The sequence below is a fragment of the Piliocolobus tephrosceles genome, chromosome 8 (assembly GCF_002776525.5).
Source record: "Piliocolobus tephrosceles isolate RC106 chromosome 8, ASM277652v3, whole genome shotgun sequence".
NCBI classification, from domain to species: domain Eukaryota; kingdom Metazoa; phylum Chordata; class Mammalia; order Primates; family Cercopithecidae; genus Piliocolobus; species Piliocolobus tephrosceles.
The window spans coordinates 127,630,223-127,654,209 of record NC_045441.1 but is presented as its reverse complement, the minus strand read 5'-3'; the positions used below and the strand labels follow the sequence as shown (position 1 = coordinate 127,654,209).

At 38.9% G+C, this 23,987-nt stretch overlaps 1 protein-coding gene across 2 annotated transcripts in view; it reads right to left on the bottom strand.

Annotated features, from left to right (window-relative positions):
• The window catches only part of TRIM24 (tripartite motif containing 24), a 126,419-nt gene that overhangs the window by 59,274 nt on the left and 43,158 nt on the right, over positions 1–23,987 (bottom strand). For both annotated transcript variants that reach the window (XM_023190049.2, XM_023190048.3), the window contains exons 3-5: positions 13,277–13,424; positions 9,307–9,439; positions 2,598–2,714 (exon numbers count right to left, since the gene is read on the bottom strand). In XM_023190049.2, coding sequence (XP_023045817.1) covers positions 2,598–2,714; positions 9,307–9,439; positions 13,277–13,424 — 398 coding nt within the window. The remainder of the gene's footprint in view (positions 1–2,597; positions 2,715–9,306; positions 9,440–13,276; positions 13,425–23,987) is intronic.

Here is a 23,987-nt window from a genome sequence, read left to right as displayed (position 1 = left end):
CCCTTTTAGAATTGTGTATAAAAGCCAAGTCTGGTCTTTGTTCTAGGCCCAGTCTTTGCCTGTTAATCCGCTGGGTCTGAGTACACTCAATAAAATCCTCCTGTTCTACCTACTGGTCTCTCCAGTCTCCTGATTCCCGCAACACTCTTACAGAAAGAAAAACATATGGTACCACACCAGAATACGTTATAGAAAATAACAGAGCATCTGCCAAACTTTGTAAGATTAAATTAAAAGCTTCGTTTCTTCTGTAAGCTTCTCCCATAGTTACCCTCCAAAACTTAAGACCAAACTGGCAGAAACTTTATTTCCTGCTGGAAATTCTTCAAGATAATTGCTTGACATCAACATTACTACAGGATCAAGGGAACCAGATAAGCCTGAGAAGCAACCAATCTCAAAAAACTCATTTAAGTATTCATGATGGTAGAATAGGATGAATAAGGGAAAAACAGTGGCATGGGGGCAAATGCATAAAAATGAATACCAGTTACTCTAATAAATGTACCCTTTTATAATCAGATAGGTTACAAAGATATATAAGCAATTTGCACTTAACAAACATTCTTTAATTTTTGCCTCAATTCAGAAATCAAAATTGTTACACACAATGTTATAATTTTGTAGAAGAAATAAAGCACAAATCACTTTACAAAAATAAAAGAACAAATTTGAAGAACACTATCTTAAGACTTACTATAAAAAGCTACGATGATCAAGATCATGAAAGTGAAGTACTAGCAACGTGAAAAACACAATGGAACAGAATAATAATCCCACACATATATATGGTCTATATAGGTGCTGAAAAACAATTCAACAGAGAAATAGTTTTTTCAACAAATGATAGTGGAAGAAATTGACATCTATACATTAAAAAAAATGTAAACTTTGACCATAACTCAAACCATATGCTCAGTGAAACAGTAAGAAAAAAGTCAAAGGGATAAATTTCATTAAGGGCAGATCTTTAATTTAAAATTAATTATTTTACAATTGCTACCTTTTGCCACTAGATGGTAGAAATGCCTATAATTATCTCTCTTCATTCATTACAAATTTCCAATTACTCAATAAAAAAATTTTAAACCCACCAATTATTCTACTTGGCAAAATATACTATTCTGATTAGAATATGGTAAATAAAGGAAATAGTATTTCATTAACTATAGTTGTGTCAAAGAGAAAGGTAAAAACAGAGCCAGGTATGGTAGCTCACACCTGTAATCCCAGCACTTTGGGAGAATGAGGTGGCAGATCACCTGAGGTCAGTAGTTCAAGACCAGGCTGGCCAACATGGTGAAACCCCATCTCTACTAAAGATACAAAAATTAGCTGGGCACAGTGGTGGGCACCTGTAATCCCAGCTACCTGGGAGGCTGAGGTAGGAAGATCGCTTGAACCCAGGAGGCAGAGGTTGCAGTAAGCTGAGATCACACCACTGCACTCCAGCTTGGGTGACAGAGTGAGACTCTGTCTCAAAAAACAAAAGGGGGGGGGGTAAAAACAAATGAGAGCTGATAACGAGAAAAACTAAAAGACACACAACATAATGCATAATAATAAATAGATACAATAATGATGCTGGGGCATCAAGAAATAGTAAAATGATGTTTAAAAATCTCTTTTAAGGAAATTAGGTAATACAGGGAATTAATTACCTTAAAAAATTCCCAAATGCTTCACCCCCAGTTGTGTTCCAAAATGATAATAACAGATTGATGACTGCCTTAAAGGCTGACACAACTGATACATGGGAAAACATTTATATTCTCTGTGAGGTCTCTTTTACTCTGGCTCATTCTAATGAACATTTCTTGACTTATGTAGGCAGTGACATTTCTTTTGTGTGTAAAACAACAGAAGAGGTCATGGAATTTCATAGGTGTGTAAATTAAATGTCAGTATGTGCACTAAATGGGATTTCAAAAGGGGTTAGGCAACACCTTCAGCTGCCCCTGCTCCACGGAGGTTAGTGGTTCTCCCCAGTCACTGATGTCTAAGACTTTGGATAGTTGATGATTTTCTTACCAGGACAAAAGGCATAATAAGTAATTGTTTAAGTAAGCATTTTATCAGGCAAGAAGTAAAAAGTGTGTGGACCAGTTTAACAATCCCTGTATCCTAGTGTCTTAAAATTTCTACCTGTTTGCAGTTTTAAAAAATCACAGCATAAGGCAGGCATCTCAAATTTCAGCAAACCTTAAAATAACAATTAAGGGTTCATTCAAGTGTTAAAATATTTTACAATACTGGCAAAAAATGGTTGGTGTTGCATTTAAATCTTGTTATTTCTTTAAAATTGGAAATGATAAGTTATATATAAAATTGGAAATGATAAGTGATAATAAGTTATCAATACCTATTAGATAAATGAGCTATCAAAATACTAAGTATAGTTTATTATCATATGAGTTTTGAAATTTTACAGCAGAAAAGAATGCTTTCCAAATAAGTTTCTGGGAAAGTCTTATCAACCATGTGTTATTGCTGTCATCTAACTACTTATTACTTAACTATGAGTTAAGGAAAATGTTCTAAAAGTGAATATACTTCACAAATTATACAAAAATGATTATATAATACCATAAAATTACCTGTTTTGGATCTGATTTCCTGTGAATTTTATGTATTTTGTTTTTTCCATCAGTTTGGTGATTAGTGTATCTATGATCACTTTCTGATTCTGAAAAGCTTCTTCTATAAATTGATATCTGAAGAAATAAGCAAATTATTTCATATAAAAATATATAATGAGGAAAAGTCCAAGAATAAAAAGACTGATAAAAACATAAAATAGGATTATAAAGAATTTATATAACAATCTTTTGAAACATCAAATGTATCCCTAATAAAGCAAGTTTTCCCCACCTCTCAAATTATCCCTCAAGAAAGATTATGGACATGTAAATATTTTGAAAGTTTGAGAACCACATGCATCCATCATTCAGTTTTATAAGCTTACAGAGTTCACTTTCACTTGGTGGACTTGGCAAAAAATAGTCAATGATATATAATCCGACTTATTAACTATATTGTAATTTCTATATTATGTAAGCCTGCTGAAAATAAACATTTCAAAAGACCACTTTTAAATAATAGGTAGTTATGTTCTAGGGGCTACAAAGAAAAATCAGGATAAATACAGAGAGAGAAGGGCAAAATTCTAGATGTTATGCCTTGTGATAAAACTTTAAGCAACAGTATAATAAGATATAGCACTTTAAAAAGTTTCCAATTTGAAAGTGAAGAAAGATCATTTACTTTGCCAGACTATGTTTGATAACTGAAGAGAAGTTCTAGAGAAGATAGAAAGGCAATGATATAGAAGATACATATCAAGAGTTTTGTTTAAGTTTTCCTATAAAATGTACAAAATACAATATTTCTAAATTAACATATTTTATATATGTGATTTTAAATGTTTACATGTAATTGAATAGGGTTGCCAGTTAGAAAAAGGGGATACCTAGTTAATAATTACATTGGATTTCCTTTGCACATAATCATATCTGTGAATAATAACATTTCAAACACTTTCATAGGCAACTCAAGTTTTTTTATCTTAGTAAACTTTTTCTTTACTACATTTATTTAATATAAGGTTACATGAAATGGTCAAAATGGTCACCCTTATGTTGTTCCTCATCTCAATGCAAAGACTTTCAATATTAAGTACGTTTTCTACTTTCCATAAATAATCTTTATCAGGCTTAGGAAATACTTTTTTTTTATTTCTAGTTTGCTAAGATGTTATATCATGAATGTATATTTAATTTTTATGGAATGTTTCTACTGCTTCTATTGAGATAGGCATATACTTTTTCCTTTATTCTTTTAATATGACATGAAAGGTTTTAGCATCAATGATTTTGGCATGTTAAATGAATTCCGTATCCCCAAAATGAGGCCAAATTGGTTGATTACACTGTCCCAAAATGACAATACTACGAGATTTAAGGCAAGTTTTCCCCTCCTCTCAAATCATCTGTTTTCTACTTATTTTCCATTTCTTGGAATTTTTACACTCATTTCATGGGTGAAACTGGCCTGTCATTTTCCATTTCTATTCCTTGTCAGTTTTGGTGTAAAAGTTATGCTGGCTTCATATAACAAGTTGGAAAGAATTCATTATTTTTTGCCATTCTCCGGACAAGTCTGTAAAAGAAAGGGGCTTCTTTTTTTTTGAGACGGAGTCTCGCTCTGTAGCACAGGCTGGAGTGCAGTGGCGCAATCTTGGCTCACTGCAAGCTCCGCCTCCTGGGTTCACATCATTTGCCTGCCTCAGCCTCCCGAGTAGCTGGGACAACAGGCGCCTGCCACTGTGCCTGGCTAATTTTTTGTATTTTTAGTAGAGACAGGGTTCCACCATGTTAGCCAGGATGGTCTCGATCTCCTGACCTTGTGACCTGCCCGCCTTGGCCTCCCAAAGTGCTGGGATTACAGGCATGAGCAACCGTGCCAGGCCAAAGGGGCTATTTTTTTACCTTAACTATGTGGTACATTTATCGGTGTCATTTGCATGTGTAATTTTCTTTGTGGGAAGGTTTTAAATTATGAATGAACATTAAAGGACTATTCTTTCTATTGTATTTAGCATAAGTTTTGGTAAAAACTTCATTTTCTAAGAGTTTTCCAATATCATGTAAAAATTTTCATTATAACATTTGAAATATGGAGTAATGCCACCTTCCTACTCCTGGTAGTGGTTATTTGGGCCTGCTCTCTCAATCACTCATACAGAGAATTGTTGATTATTTAGTAGTCTTCTGAAAGACTGAATTTTTAGCTTTGACTATTTCTACACTTGTCTTTATTATGTTTCTTTTAAAACACACTTACTTTGGGTTTAATCTGCTACTTTTCCTAAACTGCAATAAATGTTTAGTGAATTGACTTTATCCTTAACATACAACATATGCATTTAATAATATAAACTGTCCTCCAAATATGGCTTCAGTTATTAAAAAGAAAAACCTCAAGGCTTGATTGACTGATATTTTCACTACCATTCAGATCAAACTGTTTCCTAATATCTACTGGAATTTCTTATTGATGATTTAAATGTATTAAACTGCTTATTTTATAATAATTTCAAAGTTAAATTTCCAAGCATATAGAGATCATATATCTCCTTATACAGATTAATCAATTTTTTAGTTTGCCTCCTCATAGCCCTTTAACCCTCTAATAAATTAAGTGTGCATTTCCTAAAAACAAGGATTTTCTTATGTATTCATAACACAGTTAAGTTAAAAAAAACAAACAAAAAACTGACCTTGTTACAGTACTTTAACCTATAGACCATGTTTCTTAATTGTATCATTTGACTCAATAATGTCTTCTAAATACTTTTTTCCTTTAAACTAGAATTCCAGGATCGTGTATCAGCAGACTTTAGTTATCACAAGAATTTCATTTCCAAATATATATTATCTTTCAATCTTTTGAAATTTAAGATTTTAGCATATGGTCAGTTAAAAATATTTTATTGTAAGAATGTATATTTTGGGGTACAGTGTTCCATAATGTCCATAAGATGTTATGTTAATTGTGTTATTCAATCTTATTTATCTTTTTTCTTTTTTTTCTTTTTTTTTTTTTTTTTTTGAGACGGAGTCTCACTCTGTCGCCCAGGCTGGAGCGCAGTGGCTGGATCTCAGCTCACTGCAAGCTCTGCCTCCTGGGTTTACGCCATTCTCCTGCCTCAGCCTCCCGAGTAGCTGGGACTACAGGCGTCCGCCACCTCGCCCAGCTAGATTTTTGTATTTTTTAGTAGAGACGGGGTTTCACCGTGTTCGCCAGGATGGTCTTGATCTCCTGACCTTGTGATCCACCCGTCTCGGCCTCCCAAAGTGCTGGGATTACAGGCTTGAGCCACTGCGCCCGGCCATCTTTTTTCTTTTTTGAGACAGAGTTTTGCTTTTGTCACCTAGGCCAGGGTGCAATGGTGCCATCTCTGCTCACTGCAACCTCCACCTCCCAGGTTCCAGCGATTCTCCTGCCTAAGCCTTCCGAGTAGCTGGGATTACAGGTATGAACCACCGTGCTCAGCCCTTATTTCTCTATCTTTACTGATTTTTTAGTCTGCTTGTTTTGTCAGTTATGTATGTATGTATTTATTTATTTGTGTGAGCCACCATGCTTGGCCTTATTTCTCTATCTTTACCGATTTTTTAGTCTGCTTATTGTATTATTTATTTACTTATTTATTTTTTAGAGATAGGTCTTGCTATGTTGCACAGGCTGAACTCAAACTCCTGGACTTCAGCCATTCTCCCACCTCAGTTTCCCGAGTAGCTAGGTAGCTAGCACTTACAGGTAGCTGCCACACTACTCGGCTTCAATTATTGCGTAAAGTGGTAAGATTTTCCACTGTGACTATGGAGTTTTCTATTAGTTTGAAGTTCTGTCATTTTTTTGTAAGTTTATAACCTGTATAAATTTAAAACTCATATATTTTAGATGAAGAGAGTCTTTCACCCTTACAAAGTGTTCCTCTTTATCTCAAATAATGGATTTTGTCTACTATGCCATTTTGCCTTTGGTTAGTATTTATATGGTGACGGCCGGGCGCGGTGGCTCAAGCCTGTAATCCCAGCACTTTGGGAGGCCGAGACGGGCGGATCACGAGGTCAGGAGATCGAGACCATCCTGGCTAACACGGTGAAACCCCGTCTCTACTAAAAATACAAAAAACTAGCCGGGCGAGGTGGCGGGCGCCTGTAGTCCCAGCTACTCCGGAGGCTGAGGCAGGAGAATGGCGTAAACCCGGGAGGTGGAGCTTGCAGTGAGCTGAGATCTGGCCACTGCACTCCAGCTCGGGCGACAGAGCAAGACTCTGTCTCCAAAAAAAAAAAAAAAAAAAAAAAAGTATTTATATGGTGTGTCTTTTCCCGTTAAGTCTTTTATATATTGAGTTTTTAGATACTTCTCATAAAAAGAAAATAGTACATTTTTCTATTTTCCTTCTTATCCAGTCCGAAACCTGTCTTATAATTTGGAACATTTTGTTTGTTCACATTTAGTATAATTATAGTATATTTGTAGACCTACCAGCTTACCAAGGCCTCATTATATTCCATCTGTTCTTTATTTCTTTTTCTCACTTTTTTGGCTTTTGTTTATACTGATTATTCCACATCCCCACAACTCTCCATACCTTGGTAATTATATGTACTTATTATTCTTTTAGTGAATACTCTAGACATTACAAAAACATTACAAAAAAAAAAACATATATCATCTAATATTTGCACTTTTTACCCTCTTCCTAGACTACGCATGGACCTTAGAACATAAATTCCATACCCTTTTAGCACATTTACTGTTATGTGATATACATATACACATACCACACCAACAAGATACTGTTTCCTAAGTCAACATTCATTTAGATTTACTCATACCTATTATTTTAATTGCTCCATATTCCTTTCTGTATCTTCTATTATTTTTCTTCTGCTAAGAGGTACTTTAAGTGAGAGTTTATCAGGGATATGTTCTCCCAGTGTATTTTGCCTGAAACATTTTTCATCCACCTTCATATTTAAAGAATATGCTTACTGGGTACAGAATTTTACATTTGAAAGTTACTTTACTTTTGCACTTTAAAAATATTACTTTCTTAATTCTCCTGCTAGAGGTTCGTGCAACTTCTTAAATATAGGCTAAATGCCTTTTGTCAGCTTCTGAAAGTTCTCAGCCATTATGTTCTGTCTTCGAATATTGCTTCCTTCCCATTCTCTGTACTTTCCATCCTTCCTGGACTGCAATTACATCCATATTAGATCTTCAATCTCTTCTACTTTTCATCCTCCTCTTGTTGATGATGCTTCTTTCTGGATATTTTCTTAATTTTCTTCTAGCTCATTAATTCTCATTTCATGCTATGCCAAATCTGTTCTTAAGCCCTTCTACTGAGTTAATTTCAGATACTGTAATTTTCAGGGTTTTCTTTCTTTCTTTCTTTTTGAAGACAGGGTCTCATCCCTTCACTTAGGCTGGAGTGCAGTGGCACTATCACTGCAGCCTTGAACTCCTGGGCTCAAGCAATCCCAGGAGCTCAGGTGGGAGTGCCTCAGTCTCTCAGGTAGCTAGGAATACAAGCACACACCACTGTGCCCAGCAAATGTTTAGTGGGGATGGGGTCTCACTATGTTCACATTGTCTAATTTCCTAACAAACCTGGTTATTTCTAATTCTGTGAATATCGTTTTTCCAAAATTCATTATTGAGTAAGTTGGAGGCCTAGATGTCTTCTTTGTCTTTCTGGCAAGGATTTACATTTGATTCTACCAGGAAACTTGAGGAGCCAGCAATATGACTTCACTTTAATCCAATTTTAAGTGCTGAGCTTTAGTCCCTATGAGGAACCAACTCAAGACAAGGAGACACATTGACCATGTATGATCCTTGCACTCTAGGCCGTGATTTCTCAGCTCTGTGAGCCTATTAAAATTACTCCTCATCTCTAGGCAAATACCTCAAGGGGAGTAAAAGGCCCCCGCCATCCTTAGCCCCAACTCCAACCCAATCCTGTCCAATAATGCTTTACTATTTTATTCGCTCTAGCATTTCATATAGATAATTTCTGTATTTTGTGCAGGTTTTCTAGTCATTCTCACTGTTGGTCCAAATTATGCAGTCTGCCAGTATCAGGAGCCTAGACCATCATAAGCAATTATATTTTGTATCGATTCAAATCTTACTGTCTAAATCATCTGTTGCTGACCTGAATGACTGTTGAGATGAGATTTTAAAAAGTAAGCTTTGCTAGGAACTATAATGAACTGGAAAAGGCATGCCTCAAATGTTGACATGAATGTATACAGACGCAGGGCTAGAGGAGCTTCCATTTTCTCAAAAAAGCCAGAAATCTAGATATTTTAAAAATGTAAAATCTCCCCATTTTACAATGCCGGCAACTAGTTCTATATATTTTTAAACAGTGTGTTGGCCAGTGTTCTCAACTCAGGATGATTTTGCTCCATAGGACATTGCCAATGTCTGGAGCCACATTTTGTCGTCACAACTGGGGAGGATTAGAGGGTTGCTACTGGCAACTAGTTGGTAGAGGTCAAGAATGCTAACCACCATATAACACACAGATCAGTCCCCAACAATAAAGAATTACCTGGCCCAAAACGTCAATAGTGTCAAAATTGATAAACCCTGGTATAGGCCAGCATACTGCTTGTTAAACAAAACCTATTTGCAGACTGCCATTTGATGAGGGTTGGCAGCAGTCCTTTAGTCCTCTAAAGCTGCATATGAATCTATATATATAACCAAAGATGCTGGTACCTATGCTCTTTATGCTCTAATAACTGACAGTCTCGACATGTCAGTTTGTCACATGTCTCACAGTACAGCTTCAACTGCTCCTTTTTATGAAAAGGACAAAACACCGGTCGCTGGCTGGTGACACCAACTGCCTCTGCAGAAACAACGGGAGACAAAGAGAAGAAAATGAACATAATTGAATAGTAAATAATTATTCGATTGCCCATTTGAATTCACATCTATTGATATAAACACTACAGCTTCACTTATACCATAACTTTCACTAAGAATTACAGATATTAAGATATCACATATTGTCAGCATTTCAGGAAAAAAAGCAAATAACCTTTTCATTTTCCAGGAAGAAATTAAAATTAATTCAGAAGTAAATGAAAGAACTAAGTGTGTAGTTAAAAATATGTTTTATTGCATTAAAAAGCCTTAAGAAGACAGCCCTGGTAAATAAGTATGAACCACCTGGATGTCTTCTATCCCAAATATGGGAGGAGAATTTTTGAAAATGCAATTTGGAAAATCCAGCAGGGCACAGTGGCCCACGCCTGTAGTCTCAGCTATTCAGGAAGCTGAGTTGAGAGGATCGCTTGCTTGAGCACCAAGAGTTTGAGTCCAGCCTGGGAACATTGTGAGACCTCATAGACAGAGACAGAGAGGCAGAGAAAGAGATGGAAAGAGAGGGAGGGAGAAAGAAAATATAATAAAATGTCTAAAAGGAGTAGTCAAATTACCTACTTTTGTAAAAATTCTAACAGAGGATACCCATTAACACAGAAATAATAATATTTTCATTATTACACTCTAGTTTTCCAGTGTGGGGATAAAACTGGAAAACGTTTATGTCATGTTAAGTGAAAAAAATCACAATATGAATAAATATGGTTAAATAGTAAACCTCAGTTATCTTACTAATAATTAAAGGCAAAATCCAAACATTTCAGAAATAATCCTACCTCCAGAAATTATTACTATTAATAACTTGGTGTGCATTCCTCTGGTTGTTTTTCTAAGTATGGAAGTACATATAGTATAGTGCAGTGTTACATTTTGTAAAACAATAAATGGCAGTACATATATTGTCTTTTAAAAATTTTTTTTCTCACTTAACTCTACCTTAGATGCCTTTCTGTATTAGCATATATATCCACCTCATTTCTTATTTACTAACTGTATAGTAGTTCACGAAATAGATAAACCACTATACCGCTTGCTAAGGATATTTATAAGTTATTCATTTTTCAGTACTGCAAATAATGCTGAAATAAACATATGAAAATTATAAATCATTTAAATGTTTCCATAAGGTAAATTCCTAGTGGTAGAATTGTTAAAGGGTAATTCATACAGAGAAAAGCTAAATAATTGTGCCAATTTGTACTCCAACCAGTGTAGAGTGTCTATCAACCATATTAACAGGGGGGAACTCTCAAAATTTTTCATCTTTAACAATTTAATAAATGTAAAAGAGACAGAGAGAGAGAAGACACATACTTCACTATCTTAGAATGCATTTCTTTAATAACTGAAACAATGTTCAGTAATTAGCCATTTGCATTTCTTTTTTTTTATAATGCACAAATCAGTCCCCAGCAATAAAGAATTAACTAGCTCAAAATGTCAATAGTGTCAAAACTGACAAACTAGTATGCTGGCCTATACCAGGCATGGTGGTTCACATCTGTAATCCCAGCACTCTGGGAGCCCAAGGCGGGTGGATCACTTGAGGTCAAGAGTTCGAGACCAGCCTGGCCAACATGGTGAAACCCTGTCTCTACTAAAAATACAAAAATTAGCCAGGCGTGGTGGCACAGGGATTACATAATCCCAGGCACTTGGGAGGCTGAAGCAGGAGAATTGCTTGAATCCGGGAGGTGGAGCTTGCAGTGAGCCGATATCACACCACTGCACTCCAGCCTGGGTCATGGAGTGAGAGTCTGTCTCAAGAAACAAAACAAAACAAAACAAAACACACACACAAAAACCCTAAGGTAACCTGAGAGGAATTACAGATAAAATTAACGAACTAAAACATGTAAAACTGATAATTAGATAAATAAATTCAAGAAATATTTCTGAAGGTACAAATATGTAAACACGTAGAATTCAGAATGAAAATGAAAATAACCAGATAGAGAAAATCGGTACTATATTACAAGAATCTTAAAAGCACAACACAACATATCAAGATGAAATATGGAATTAATTCCAGCAATGCAAAGATGGTTCATTCTTTTTTTTTTTTTTGAGACAGGATCTCACACTGTCGTGCAAGCGGAGAGTAATGGCAATGATCACAGGTCACTGCAGCCTCAAGCTCCTTGGTTCAAGTGATCCTCCCACCATCTCATCTCCCCGGTTGTTGGGATTACAGGCATGTACTATCATGCCCAGCTAATTTTCTTTTTTTTTTGTAGATAGGGTTTCACCATGTTGCCAAGGCTAGTCTAGAACTTCTGGGCTCAGGCAATCATCCCACTTCGGCCTCCCAAAGTGCTGGGATTACACCAAGTCTTTCACTAGTCTCAAACAACAAACACAAAAAAAAAGGTTTTGCTACATTTTGATACATGCTATTACATGGATGAATCCTTAAAATATTACGCTAAGTAAAATAAGTTAGATATCAAAGAACAAATACCATGTGATTCCACTTGTGTGAAATATCCAGAATCAGCAAATTTACAGAGACAGAAAATAAAGGCTGGGTGCAGTGGCTCATGCTTGTAATCCCAGTAGTTTGGGAGGCCAAGGCTGGTAGATCACTTGAGGTCAGGAGCTCGAGACCAGCCTGGCCAACATGGTAAAACCCCGTGTCTACTAAAAATACAAAAATTAGCCACGCATGGTGGCGCACACCTGTAATCCAGTTACAGGCAGGAGAATAGCATGAATCCAGGTAGCACAGGTTGCAGTGAACTGAGATCGTGTCACTGCACTACAGCTAGCCTGCGTGACAAAGCAAGACTCAGTTTCACAAAAAAGAAAATAGGTTTGAAGTTACCAGGAGCTAGGGGAAGAAAAATGGAGTTATTATTATTTTTTTTTCTTTTGAGATGGAGTCTCACTCTGTCGCCCAGGCTGGAGTGCAGTGGCGCGATATGACTGCAAGCTCCGCCTTCCAGGTTCACACCATTCTCCAGCCTCAGCCTCCCGAGTAGCTGGGACTACAAGCGCCCACCACCATGGCTGGCTAATTTTTTTGTATGTTTTTAGTAGAGATGGGGTTTCACCGTGTTAGGTAGGATGGTCTCGATCTCCTGATCTCGTGATCCACCTGCCTAAGCCTCCCAAAGTGCTGGGATTACAGGCATGAGCCACTGCGTCCAGCCAGAAAATTGGAGTTATTACTTAAAGGGTACAAAGATGCTGATTGGGGTGATAAACAAGTTTTGAAAATAGTAGTGATGGTTGCACAACATGTAAATGTAATAAATGCCACTGAATTGTACATTTAATAGTTAAAATGACAAATTTTACGTTGCATGTATTTTACCAAATAAAAAATATATGAGTGAACTGTACATTAAAAACAAGACAATAAAACCAGAAATAATAATTACATAAAAAAGCCTCTCTGGACATCCACATATCAGACAATCATGATGCAGGTTTACTACAAGAATATCAAAAGGAAAAGAGTTATAAAATATTTAAGCCCACTCTATTGTTACCTTAGAGATAAAAGAAAAATAAGAAAAAGCAAATGTTTTCTCTATTTGTTCTATATTCACACCAGTTGAAGACATTTATAGAAGCAGGAGGACATGCAGTATGAATGTAAAACAGGGTTCTACATCTATTCACACTTTCCAACATTTTTAAGTATTTAAATTTCAATTATAATATAAACCTCTTTTACTTAAGAGTATATATTTAATACTTATCAAAATAAAAGTGTCAAAACAAGTCAATACAGGAAGGAAGAAAAGACGGGGAAAGATAGAAGAAAAAAAAAAGAAAATAACTCATGTATTACCTGGAGATACTTCCTCTTTCTGTCTGACAGTATGGTCTTTTGTGAACTTTACCCTCTGATGAGCTCTGATACACGTCTTGCATAGCCATTCAACACACTCTACACAAAACCCATTAGCTTCTGCGTTGTCCTCACAGCTTGTACACACCTGACAATAAAAGAACCACAGCACATGAATTTTTGAGAAAATGAAAAGCTGGTCCTATCACGAGCTATATATACATGATACACCAACCATAAAGGTGTTGGGAAATTTTAAACTGACATTGTGTGTTACATTATACACATATGAAACAAAAATACTGTGCAGAGACAAGAATATAAGTACATTTTCTCCTTAATTCAGCATCCCAAATATTTCAACCAGGTATTTCCCAAACATTATGCTAGGTGTGGGAACAGAACAGTCAGGAAAAGCAAACGTGGTCCCTGCCCATATGATAACTACAGTCTTGTAAATAGTGCAGGTTCAAACCCCAGTTCCCTCACTTACTAGCTCAGTGGTCTTGGGCAGGTTACATAGAATACTCATCTTTAATATGAGGGTAATGATACAGATATTACTGAGTAGTTGTGAAGATTAAATGTGAGGCAGATGCACATTATTAGAATAAGCATATCAATATATAACTATAAACTGAGAATTACCATAAAGGAAATATACGGAAAGTTATAAGAACATATGATGAAGAAATGGATCTCATTTTAGTGGGGTTGGAAGGCTAGGGAAAGCATGAAGAGGGATTACCCAGTCAAAGCTTTTACTTCTAGGAAGAGAGAACAGCATGTAGAAAAAGTCCCAGGCAAGAAGAGCAAGCAGGTCCAAAGAACTGAATGAAGGCAAGTATGACTGAAGTGGTGTGACTGAGGGGAACACTGACAAGAGAAGCTAGGACAAGAGACAGGGGCCAGATTAAGTGGAGTCACAAGACAATTTTGGTGTTTGTCCAAATAAGTCTATTAAAAGCTTTTAAGAAAGTGACATGACCAGATTTGAATTTTTATGTCACAATGGCTACAATGTAGAGAACAAATTAGAAAAGGAGCAAGCGTTTCTGTGTAATGACAAGCTAGGAGGATTTTTCAGTGGCTCTGGTGAGGGTTGCTGGAAGTGGGATGTGGAGATGAGAACAGGTTTGAGAGCAAAAATTTTTTCCACTTCACTCAGTGGTTGACACTAACCAAATTCCAAATACCTGATAGGTCCATAAACCAAAATCTACCTTTTCTCTGGTCTTATCATCTTCAATCTTTCTAACATCACTTGATACCACTGACTCCTGCTTCCTAGAAATCATGTGAATTCCTTAATACCTGCCAATCCTCCTATCAGATAGCCTGACTGTCACTGTGGATCCCACCCTTCTTCCTTTGATTCTGTAGTTTTTAATTACAGGAATTGATCTCATCTACTTCCTTAGCCTCACATAGCATCTCTAAAAGGATGTAATCTAAAATTTAATCTCCACAGTAAGCTATAAAAAGAAATAAGTAATTTCTATTTACACCACTCAGGAGAGATTACTAGTACATAAAGTAAAATAAAACAGGAAAAGCATGTGTGTGTAATGCTACTGCTTATTCAAGAAAGATGGTAATATGGTTTGGATCTGTGTGCCTGCCCAAATCTCATGCTGAACTGTAATCCCCAATGTTGGAGGTGGGGCCTGCTGGGAGGTGGGTGGATTATGGGAGTGATTTACCCCTTGGTGCTGTTCTCATGATAGTGATTGAGTTCTCATGAGATCTAGTTAAGTGTGTGGTGCCTCTCTTTTTTGCTTCTGCTCCATCCATGTGGATGAGCCTGCTCTCTTCACCTTCTGCCATGATTGTAAGCTGAGCAGATGCATCATGCTTCCTGTACAGCCTGCAGAACCATGGGCCAATTAAACCTCTTTTCTTTATAAGTTACCCAGTCTCAGATATTTCTTTATAGCAAAGTGAGACTGAGGAGTGGGGCACTGCTATAAAGATACCTTAAAATGTAGAAGCAGCTTTGGAACTGCGTAATGGGCAGAATTTCAAACAGTTTGGAGGGCACAGAAAAAGGCAGAAAGGTGACAAAAATTTTGTCCCAGAGATTTGTTAAATTGTTGTGACCAAAATGCTGACAGTAATATGGACAATGAAGTCCAGGCTGAGGAGGTCACAGATGGAAATAAACTTATTGGGAAATGCAGCAAAGGTCACTTTTGTTACACCTTGGCAAAGGCTCAGTTGGACTGTGCCCCTGCTCTAGGGATCTGTGGAACTCTGAATTTGAGAGATGATTTAGAGTATCTGGTGGATGAAATTTCTAAGCAGCAAAGTGTTCAAGATGTGATCTGGCTGCTTCTAACAACCTATGCTCATATGCATGAGCAAAGAAATGACCTGAAGTTGGAACTTATATATATAAAAGGGAAGCAGAGTGTAAAAGTTTAGAAAATTTGCAGCCTGGCCATGTGGTAGAAAAGAAAAGGCCAGCCGGGCACGGTGGCTCAAGCCTGTAATCCCAGCACTTTGGGAGGCCGAGATGGGCTTCGAGACCATCCTGGCTAATACAGTGAAACCCTGTCTCTACTAAAAAGTACAAAAAACTAGCCGGGCGACGAGGCGGGCGCCTGTAGTCCCAGCTACTCGGGAGGCTGAGACAGGAGAATGGCATGAACCCGGGAGGCGGAGCTTGCAGTGAGCTGATATCCGGCCACTGCGCTCCAGCCTGGGCGGCAGAGCAAGACTCCGTCTCAAAAAAAAAAAAAAAAAAAAAAAAAGAAAAGAAAAAAGAAAAGAAAAGCCCATTTTTGGGGGAGGAATTCAAGCAGGCTGCAGAAACTGGGGGTAGGGGGAAAGCCTTGAAGGCATTTCAGAGACATTCTGAGCAGCCACTCTTGTCACAGGCCCAGAGGCCTAGAAGGACTGAATGGCTCTGTAGGCCAGGCCAGGCCAGGCTCAGGGGCTCACTCCCCCGAGAAGCCTCAGGACACTGCTCCCTGTGTCCTAGCCTCTCCAGTTCCAGCCATGGCTCAAAGAGGCCCAGATACAGCTCAGGCCACTGCTTCACAGGATGCAAGACATAAGCCTTGGCAGCTTCCACATGCTGTTAAGCCTACAGGTACACAGAATCCAAGAGGTGAGATTTGGGAACCTCTCTCTGCCTAGATTTCAGAAGATTTACGGAAAGGCCTGGATGTCCAAGCAGAAGCCTGCTGCAGGGGCAGAGCCTTCACAGAGAACCTCTACTCGGGCAGTGCAGAGGAGAAATGTGGGCCTGGAGCACCCACACAGAGTCCCCACTGGGGTCCTCCCAAGTGGAGCTGTGAGAAGAGTGCCACTGTCCTCCAGAACCCAGGATGGTAGATCCACCAGCAGCTTGCACTTTCAGTCTGGAAAAGTCACAGATACTCAGTGTCAACCCATGAGAGCAGCCTGTGAGAGCCGCTGTGGGGGCTGAACCCTGCAAAGTCACAGGTGTTAAGTACAGCTGCCCAAGGCTTTGGGAGCCCACCCCTTGTACCAGTGTGTCCTGGATGAGAGATGTGAAGTCAAAGAAGATTATTTTGGAGCCTTAAGATTTAATGACCGCGCTGCTGGGTTTTGGACTTGCACAAAGCCTGCAGTCCCTTTCTTTTGGCCGATTTCTCCATTTTGGAATGGGAGTATTTACCCAATGCCTGTACTCACATTGTATCTTGCAAGTAACATGTTTTTGACTTTACGGGCTCATAGGGAGAAGAGACTTGCCTTGTCTTCTCATCTCAAATATGAGATTTAGGACTTTTTGAGTTAATGCTGAAATGGTTAAGACTCTGGGTGACTGTTGGGAGGCATGATTGTGTTTTGAAATGTGAGAAGGACATTAGATTTGGGAGAGGCTGGGGTAGAATGATACGGTTTGGATCTGTGTCCCTGACCAAATTTCATGTAGAATTGTAATCCCCAATGTTGGAGGTTGGACCTGATGGGGGGTGACTGGATCATGGGGGTGGATATCCCCCTTGGTGCTGTTCTCATGGTAGTGAGTTCACATGGAGATGTGTTCATTTAAAAGTGTGTGGCATGGCTGGGCGTGGTGGTTCACACCTGTAATACCAGCACTTTGGGAGGCTGAGGCAGGCCAATCACCTGAGGTCAGGAGTTCGAGATCAGCTTGGTTAACATGGTGAAACCCCGTTTCTACTAAAAATACGAAAAATTAGCTGGGCATGGTGGCGCACATCTGTAATCCCAGCTACCCAGGAGGCTGAGGCAGCAGAATTGCTTGAACCTGAGAGGCGGAGGTTGCAGTGAGCTGAGATTGGCCATGCACTCCTGCTTGGGCAACAAGACCGAAACTCCATCAAAAGAAAAGAAAAAAAGAAAAGAAAAGAAAAGAAGGAAGAGAAAAAAGTGTGTGGCACCTCCCACCCTCTTTTGGCTCCTGCTTTGGCCACATGTAAGACAAGCATGCTGCCCCTTCACCTTCCACCATGATTGTAAGTTTCCTGAGGCCTCCCCAGAAGCTTAGCAGATGCCAGCATCATGCTTCCTGTACAGCCAGTGAAACCGTGAGCCAATTAAACCTCTTTTCTTTATAAATTACCCAGTCTCAGGTATTTCTTTATAGCAATGCAAAAACAGACTAATACAGATGGGATGGAATGGGATGGCTTACTTTTAAATTGTACATTAACATAATATTTAAAAAGGAAGGATAATCCATAAAGGATATTAAATAGTTACCTACGAGGTTGGGAAGAAATAAGGTAGATGGGTAGACAAGACAGGGATAGAAGTTTATAGATTTTCTTTTCAAATGACATGAATGTTTTATATGTAGTTATGCAGTATTTTAAACATTTAAATTCCTAAATGTCAAAAGCAAAATTTAATAAATGAACCTGCCTCATCAAGTGGGTGGCTTAACTGCACAGAGAAGATTTATTTATTTCAGGTAACTTTAAAACATGATTTGGCTGGCTGGGCACAGTGGCTAACACCTGTAATCCTAGCACTTTGGGAAGCCAAGGCAGGTGGAATGCCTGAGCTCAGGAGTTCGAGACCAGCCTGGGCAACATGGTGAAACCCTGTCTCTACTAAAATACAAAAAATTAGCCGGATGTGGCAGTGTGCGCCTGTAGTCCCAGCTACTCTGGAGGCTGATGCAGGAGAATTGCTTGAACCCAGGAGGTGGAGGTTGCAGAGAGTCAAGATCGTGCCACTGCATTCCAGCCTAGGCAACAGAGTGAAACTCCTTCTCTTTAAAAAAAAAAAAAACAAAAAAACACATGATTTGATTGAATATCTCCAGTGCATACATATAACTACGTATTTCTTGCTTTCTGTTTTGATACAAACACTCTACAACTTCTATTTTTAGCTCCAACTCCACTCTACTATAAACTCTTATTCAGAAAGCAACATTTATGCTTTACAAGCTGGTTTCACATTCGAGTCTAACAATGGGTAATGCTGGAGGGATAATGCAACGTCAGAAGAAGGCACTTGATTCTCATAGTCAGCTTCCTCTTTTCTTCCTATCTGCATGTAATTTCTGTGAGCATCACACTAGTGATGCAGCTTCATCCCAGCTGCAGCAGTTCCTTCCTACACTGGAGCTAGCTCTAGTTTGCAGACTTTCCAATATTTGTAGGACCAGCTTTACTGTAATCCACTTCAGAGATGCCAGCAACACTGCTTCTGCCCATCAGAAGTCTGAGTCTGAAGTCAAACACCTAGACCCCATCACCAGCCAAGATGCACTTCCTTCTCAGGTGTTTAAGTTCCACGAGGCCTTTCCTCTGAGCTTTTATCTTTTAATAATTCCATCCTTTTGCATTTGTTCCCTCAGCTGCTTCTCAAAGTTGCTACCTCTGTGATACTTTAAGAATTGTATTTGTATCTTTTCACAAAATCTTGTATCTAGTCTATAATTCTTTATTTCTTTTCTTTTCTTTTTTCTTTTTCTTTTTTCTTTTTTGAGATAGAGTCTCACTCTGTCACCCAGGCTGGAGTGCTGTGGTGCAATCTTGACTCACTGCAACTCCCGCCTCTGGGTTCAAGCAATTTTCCTGCCTCAGCCTCCCAAGTAGGTGCCACCACGACTGGCTAATTTTTTTGTATTTTTAGCAGAGACAGGCTTTCACCATATTGGCCAGGCTGGTCTCAAACTCCTGACCTTGTGATCCACCTGCCTCGGCCTCACAAAGTATTGGGATTACAGGCATAAACCACCATACCTGGCCTTATTTTAAGAAGTAAAATGATTCCTAATTGCACCAAGACTGTATTACATATTATGCATATAAATTATGCATATAATATATATTACATATATATTATACATACATATAAACTTTTTTCCCTAGAGAAAACAAATTACATCAATGCAATTAAGAACCAACATTTTGACTGGGATTACACCTGTAATCCCAGCACTTTGGGAGGCTGAGGAGGGCAGATAACTTGAGGTTAGGAGTTGGAGACCAGCCTGGCCAACATGGTGAAACCCCGTCTCTACTAAAAATACAAAAATTAGCAGGGCATGGTGGTGAGCACCTGTAATCCCAGCTACTCAGGAGGCCGAGGCAGGAGAATCACTTGAACCCGGGAGGCGGAGGTTGCAGTGAGCTGAGATCATGCCACTGCACTCCAGCCTGGGTGACAGAGCAAGACTCTATCTCAAAAACAAACAAACAAACAAAAAGTCAATATAGGCCAGGTGCGGTGGCTCACGCCTGTAATCCCAGCACTTTAGGAGGCCGAGGCAGGCAGATCACCTGAGGTCGAGAGTTCAAGACCAGCCCGACCAACATGGAGAAACCCTGTCTCTACCAAAAACACAAAATTAGCCGGGAGTGGTGGCACATGCCTGTAATCCCAGCTACTCGAGAGACCGAGGGAGGAGAATCGCTTGAACCTAGGAGGCGGAGGTTGCGGTGAACCAAGATCACACCATTGCACTCCAGCTTGGACAACAAGAGCAAAACTCCATCTCAAAATACAAAAAAAGAGTCAATATATACTTATACTTTCTTTTATAAATACAGTCTCTGCCAGGCGTGGTGGCTCACGCCTGTAATCCCAGCACTTTCAGAGGCCGAGGCGGGTAGATCACAAGGTCAGGAGTTTGAGACCAGCCTGGCCAACATGGTGAAACACTGTCTCTACTAAAAATACAAAAAATTAGCCAGACGTGGTGGCACGCGCCTGTAGTCCCAGCTACTTGGGAGGCTGAGGCAGGAGAAGCGCTTGAACATGGGAGGAGGAGGTTGCACTCCAGTCTGGGCAACAGAGCGAGACTCTGTCTCTAAATAAATAAATAAATAAATAAATAAATAAATAAATAAATAAAGTCTCTGTTAGATAATTCATTCCCTGAAAGGCCTAGATAGGTGACCAACTCAATGATGATAAGCACCCATCGTACCATACTGTGGTCTCCAAATATTATTTCCCATGAAAAGGAATCAAGGCACCTAGGAGAAATGGATGCTTCAAGGTCTAGAACAGAAAATGACAGAAAAAACAGCAAGGGAGACAGCAATGACTACTACAGACTCAAACAGAGGGACACAGACACACACAAACACATACACACAAACACACACACACACTCCTCTCATTAGTCACCTCTGAAGAATCCTAAGAAATTAACTCTCTGCTCTAAAAATTGTCAACTAAAGGGAAGGAATCAAAATTGAACTGACCTTTCCTGGATGAACTGTAGGTCAGGGTAATCAAAGAATTGATGAAGGAAGCTTTCCCTTTCTATTCCAGTTAAGAAATAAGGAGGAATAATAGAATTAAAATGTCACTATTTTTCAAAGCCCTCATGAAATACAGAATCTTGGCAGTGATCATTAAATGGCCACTAACATCAGAAAAAAGAAAGACAGCCAGACACCATATGCTTCCTGATGAGCATACACATGGACATATGGATCAAAGTATTCTTACCCTTCTCCCGCAACGGAACCAGAACCTAAACAAGCCACTACATTTCATTTTTATTCACAGTTTCACAAAACACAGAATCAGCATGTTAAATGACTTTATGGAAATTATCAGAAAAATTCAGAATAAAACTAACTCTTTTGAATATGCAACCCAGTTTATGCAACGAAATGTTAAATAGGAAGAAAAGGAAAGCAAGAGAAGCAAAGGGGTAACTTGAGATTAATTAAAAGACAGTTTTGAGACAAATCAACCAAATGTACTATGTAGGCCTTATTGGATCCTTATGGAAACAAACCACTGTTTAAAAAAAACCTGTAATAATTAGATTCATTTGATTACTGCTTAGATATTTGATAATAATAAGAGATCATTAAGCATTTGAAATTTATTTATTTATTTATTTTTTTGAGATAGGGTCTCACTCTGTCACCCAGGCTGGGGTGCAGTGGCATAATTATGGCTCACTGCAGCCTCCATCTTCTTGAGTGCAGGTGATCCTCCAACCTCAGCTTCCCAACTAGCTGGGACTAAAGGTGCACACCACCACACCCAGCTTGCTTGCTTTTCTTTCTTGTTCATTCGTTCGTTCGTCCGTCCGTCCGTCCGTCCATCCATCCATCCATTCATTCGCTCAGACAGGATTTCACCATGTTGCCCAGGCTGGTCCATTTATTTTTACATAGAAATTCATATGGTAGCTATGTTTACAGAAAAAATATTTTATTTAAGTACATGCCAAAATATTTACAGACGAGGCCACACGCTCACCCTTGTAATCCCAGCACTTTGGGAGGCCGAGGTAGGTGAATCACCTGAGGTCAGGAGTTCGCAATCAGTCTGGTCAACATGGTGAAACCTTGTCTCTACTAAAAACACAAAAATTAGCCAGGTGTGGTGGTGGGTGCCTATAATCCCAGCTACTTGGGAGGCTGAGGTTGCAGTGAGCCAAGACCTCGCCATTGCACTCCAGCCTGGGCAACAAGAGCGAAACTCCGTCTCAAAAAATAAAAATAAAAAATTACAGATGACATTATATAATGGCTAGAATTAACATCAATGTAATCTAGTAGTTGGGGGTAATCAGAGTATGCACAAAACAAGAGTTGATGGCTATTGATCTAGGTGATGGGTCCACGGACGTTTGTTATGTCAACTGTTTCTTTGGTAATGCTTGAAATTATCTACAACAAAAAGTTTTTAAAAGTTTTCAAAATCTCCAGCTATGAACTCTCTTTAGAGCACCACTCTAACCATGGATGACACCTCTACTTTACAGTCTCAGAGGCAATGCAAACTCAATCACATTCAAAACCTACCTACCTCCTACCCTCTTTATCTGTGAAAGGCACCATCCAGGCAGTAAAACATCTCTCACCTTCCACACCCAGTCAGACATATCAAGTTCTCTCTGGGTGGTAACTTCCTTTCCTTATTGCTACCAAGCTAATTCAGCTCCCACTACCTCTTGCTAAGTACTGCCTGGTTTCAATTCATCCCCCATATGACCTCTCCACTCTCCACCCTTACCAAATGCCCCCAGCAGCACCCTACTCTCATACCACATTTCCTACCCCAACCCATGCATGTCCAGTATCAACACTTAGGATGTCTATTGGACTCCATCTCTAGTTTAACTTCTTCCTACTATGTTTCTGTGAGAGAAGCAGACTAAATAAACAAAAACGTACTGAAAACTAATTGATCACATGGAGGTAATAAAGAAGCCTCTTAGGGCCGGGCGCGGTGGCTCATGCCTGTAATCCCAGCACTTTGGGAGGCCGAGACGAGCGGATCACGAGGTCAGGAGATCAAGACCATCCTGGCCAACACGGTGAAACCCCGTCTCTACTAAAAGTACAAAAAATCAGCTGGGCATGGTGGCGGGCGCCTGTAGTCCCAGTTACTCGGGAGACTGAGGCAGGAGAATGGTGTGAACCCAGGAGGCGGAGCTTGCAGTGAGCTGAGATCTGGCCACTGCACTCCAGCCTGGGCCACCGAGCCAGACTCCGTCTCAAAAAAAAAAAAAAAAAAAAAAGAAGCCTCTTAAACTTATCCTTTGGATTAGAATCCCTTTAACTCTCATGTCCTATTATCATCATTTCATGTCATACGAATATCCTACCTGGTTGACATTTATTTATGCTACTTTACATTTGAGGATTATTTATGCTACTGTATTTTTTAGTTTTCTGGATTGAGCATGCACATGTACTACTATGAATATGACTAATGAATATCTAGGATATCTAGGATAGCTACATGTGACACGATAGGTGTCACATGTAAAGCAAAGTGACATGACGCAATGGAAGATGGAAACAAAATCATTTGTATTTAGAGGAGAACTTTCAGAGGACTTAAGTGTTCAACACTGTAACCTACATAAATAATTATGTTTCTTTCTTTAAGGGTGGTTTCACAATTACATAATTAGCAAGTTTATCTCCCGCAGCAAGCCTGTCTGTTTTGGCCTTTGATAAGGTTCACATCAGGAAGAATTGTGGATACTTTCCAAACTACAAAAACAGGTATTTTAGTCAGTAGTGGCTATGTTCATTTAAAGTGAACCTTAAATTCCTATAGTTCTACCAAGGAACAAAAAACTAAAAATTCAACAGAAAGTACAGAAATTAACCATGTGATTACTAAAGAGTCCTGAAAAACATAGCTAATAATTGCTTTTCCCTAACCAGATTTAGTTCTTTCCCAGATCTTCTGTTCCAAGTTAAGGGAACTGCTTAGAGGAATCATCAATGAATCATGATCCAAAAGTAGACTAATACACTATACTCAG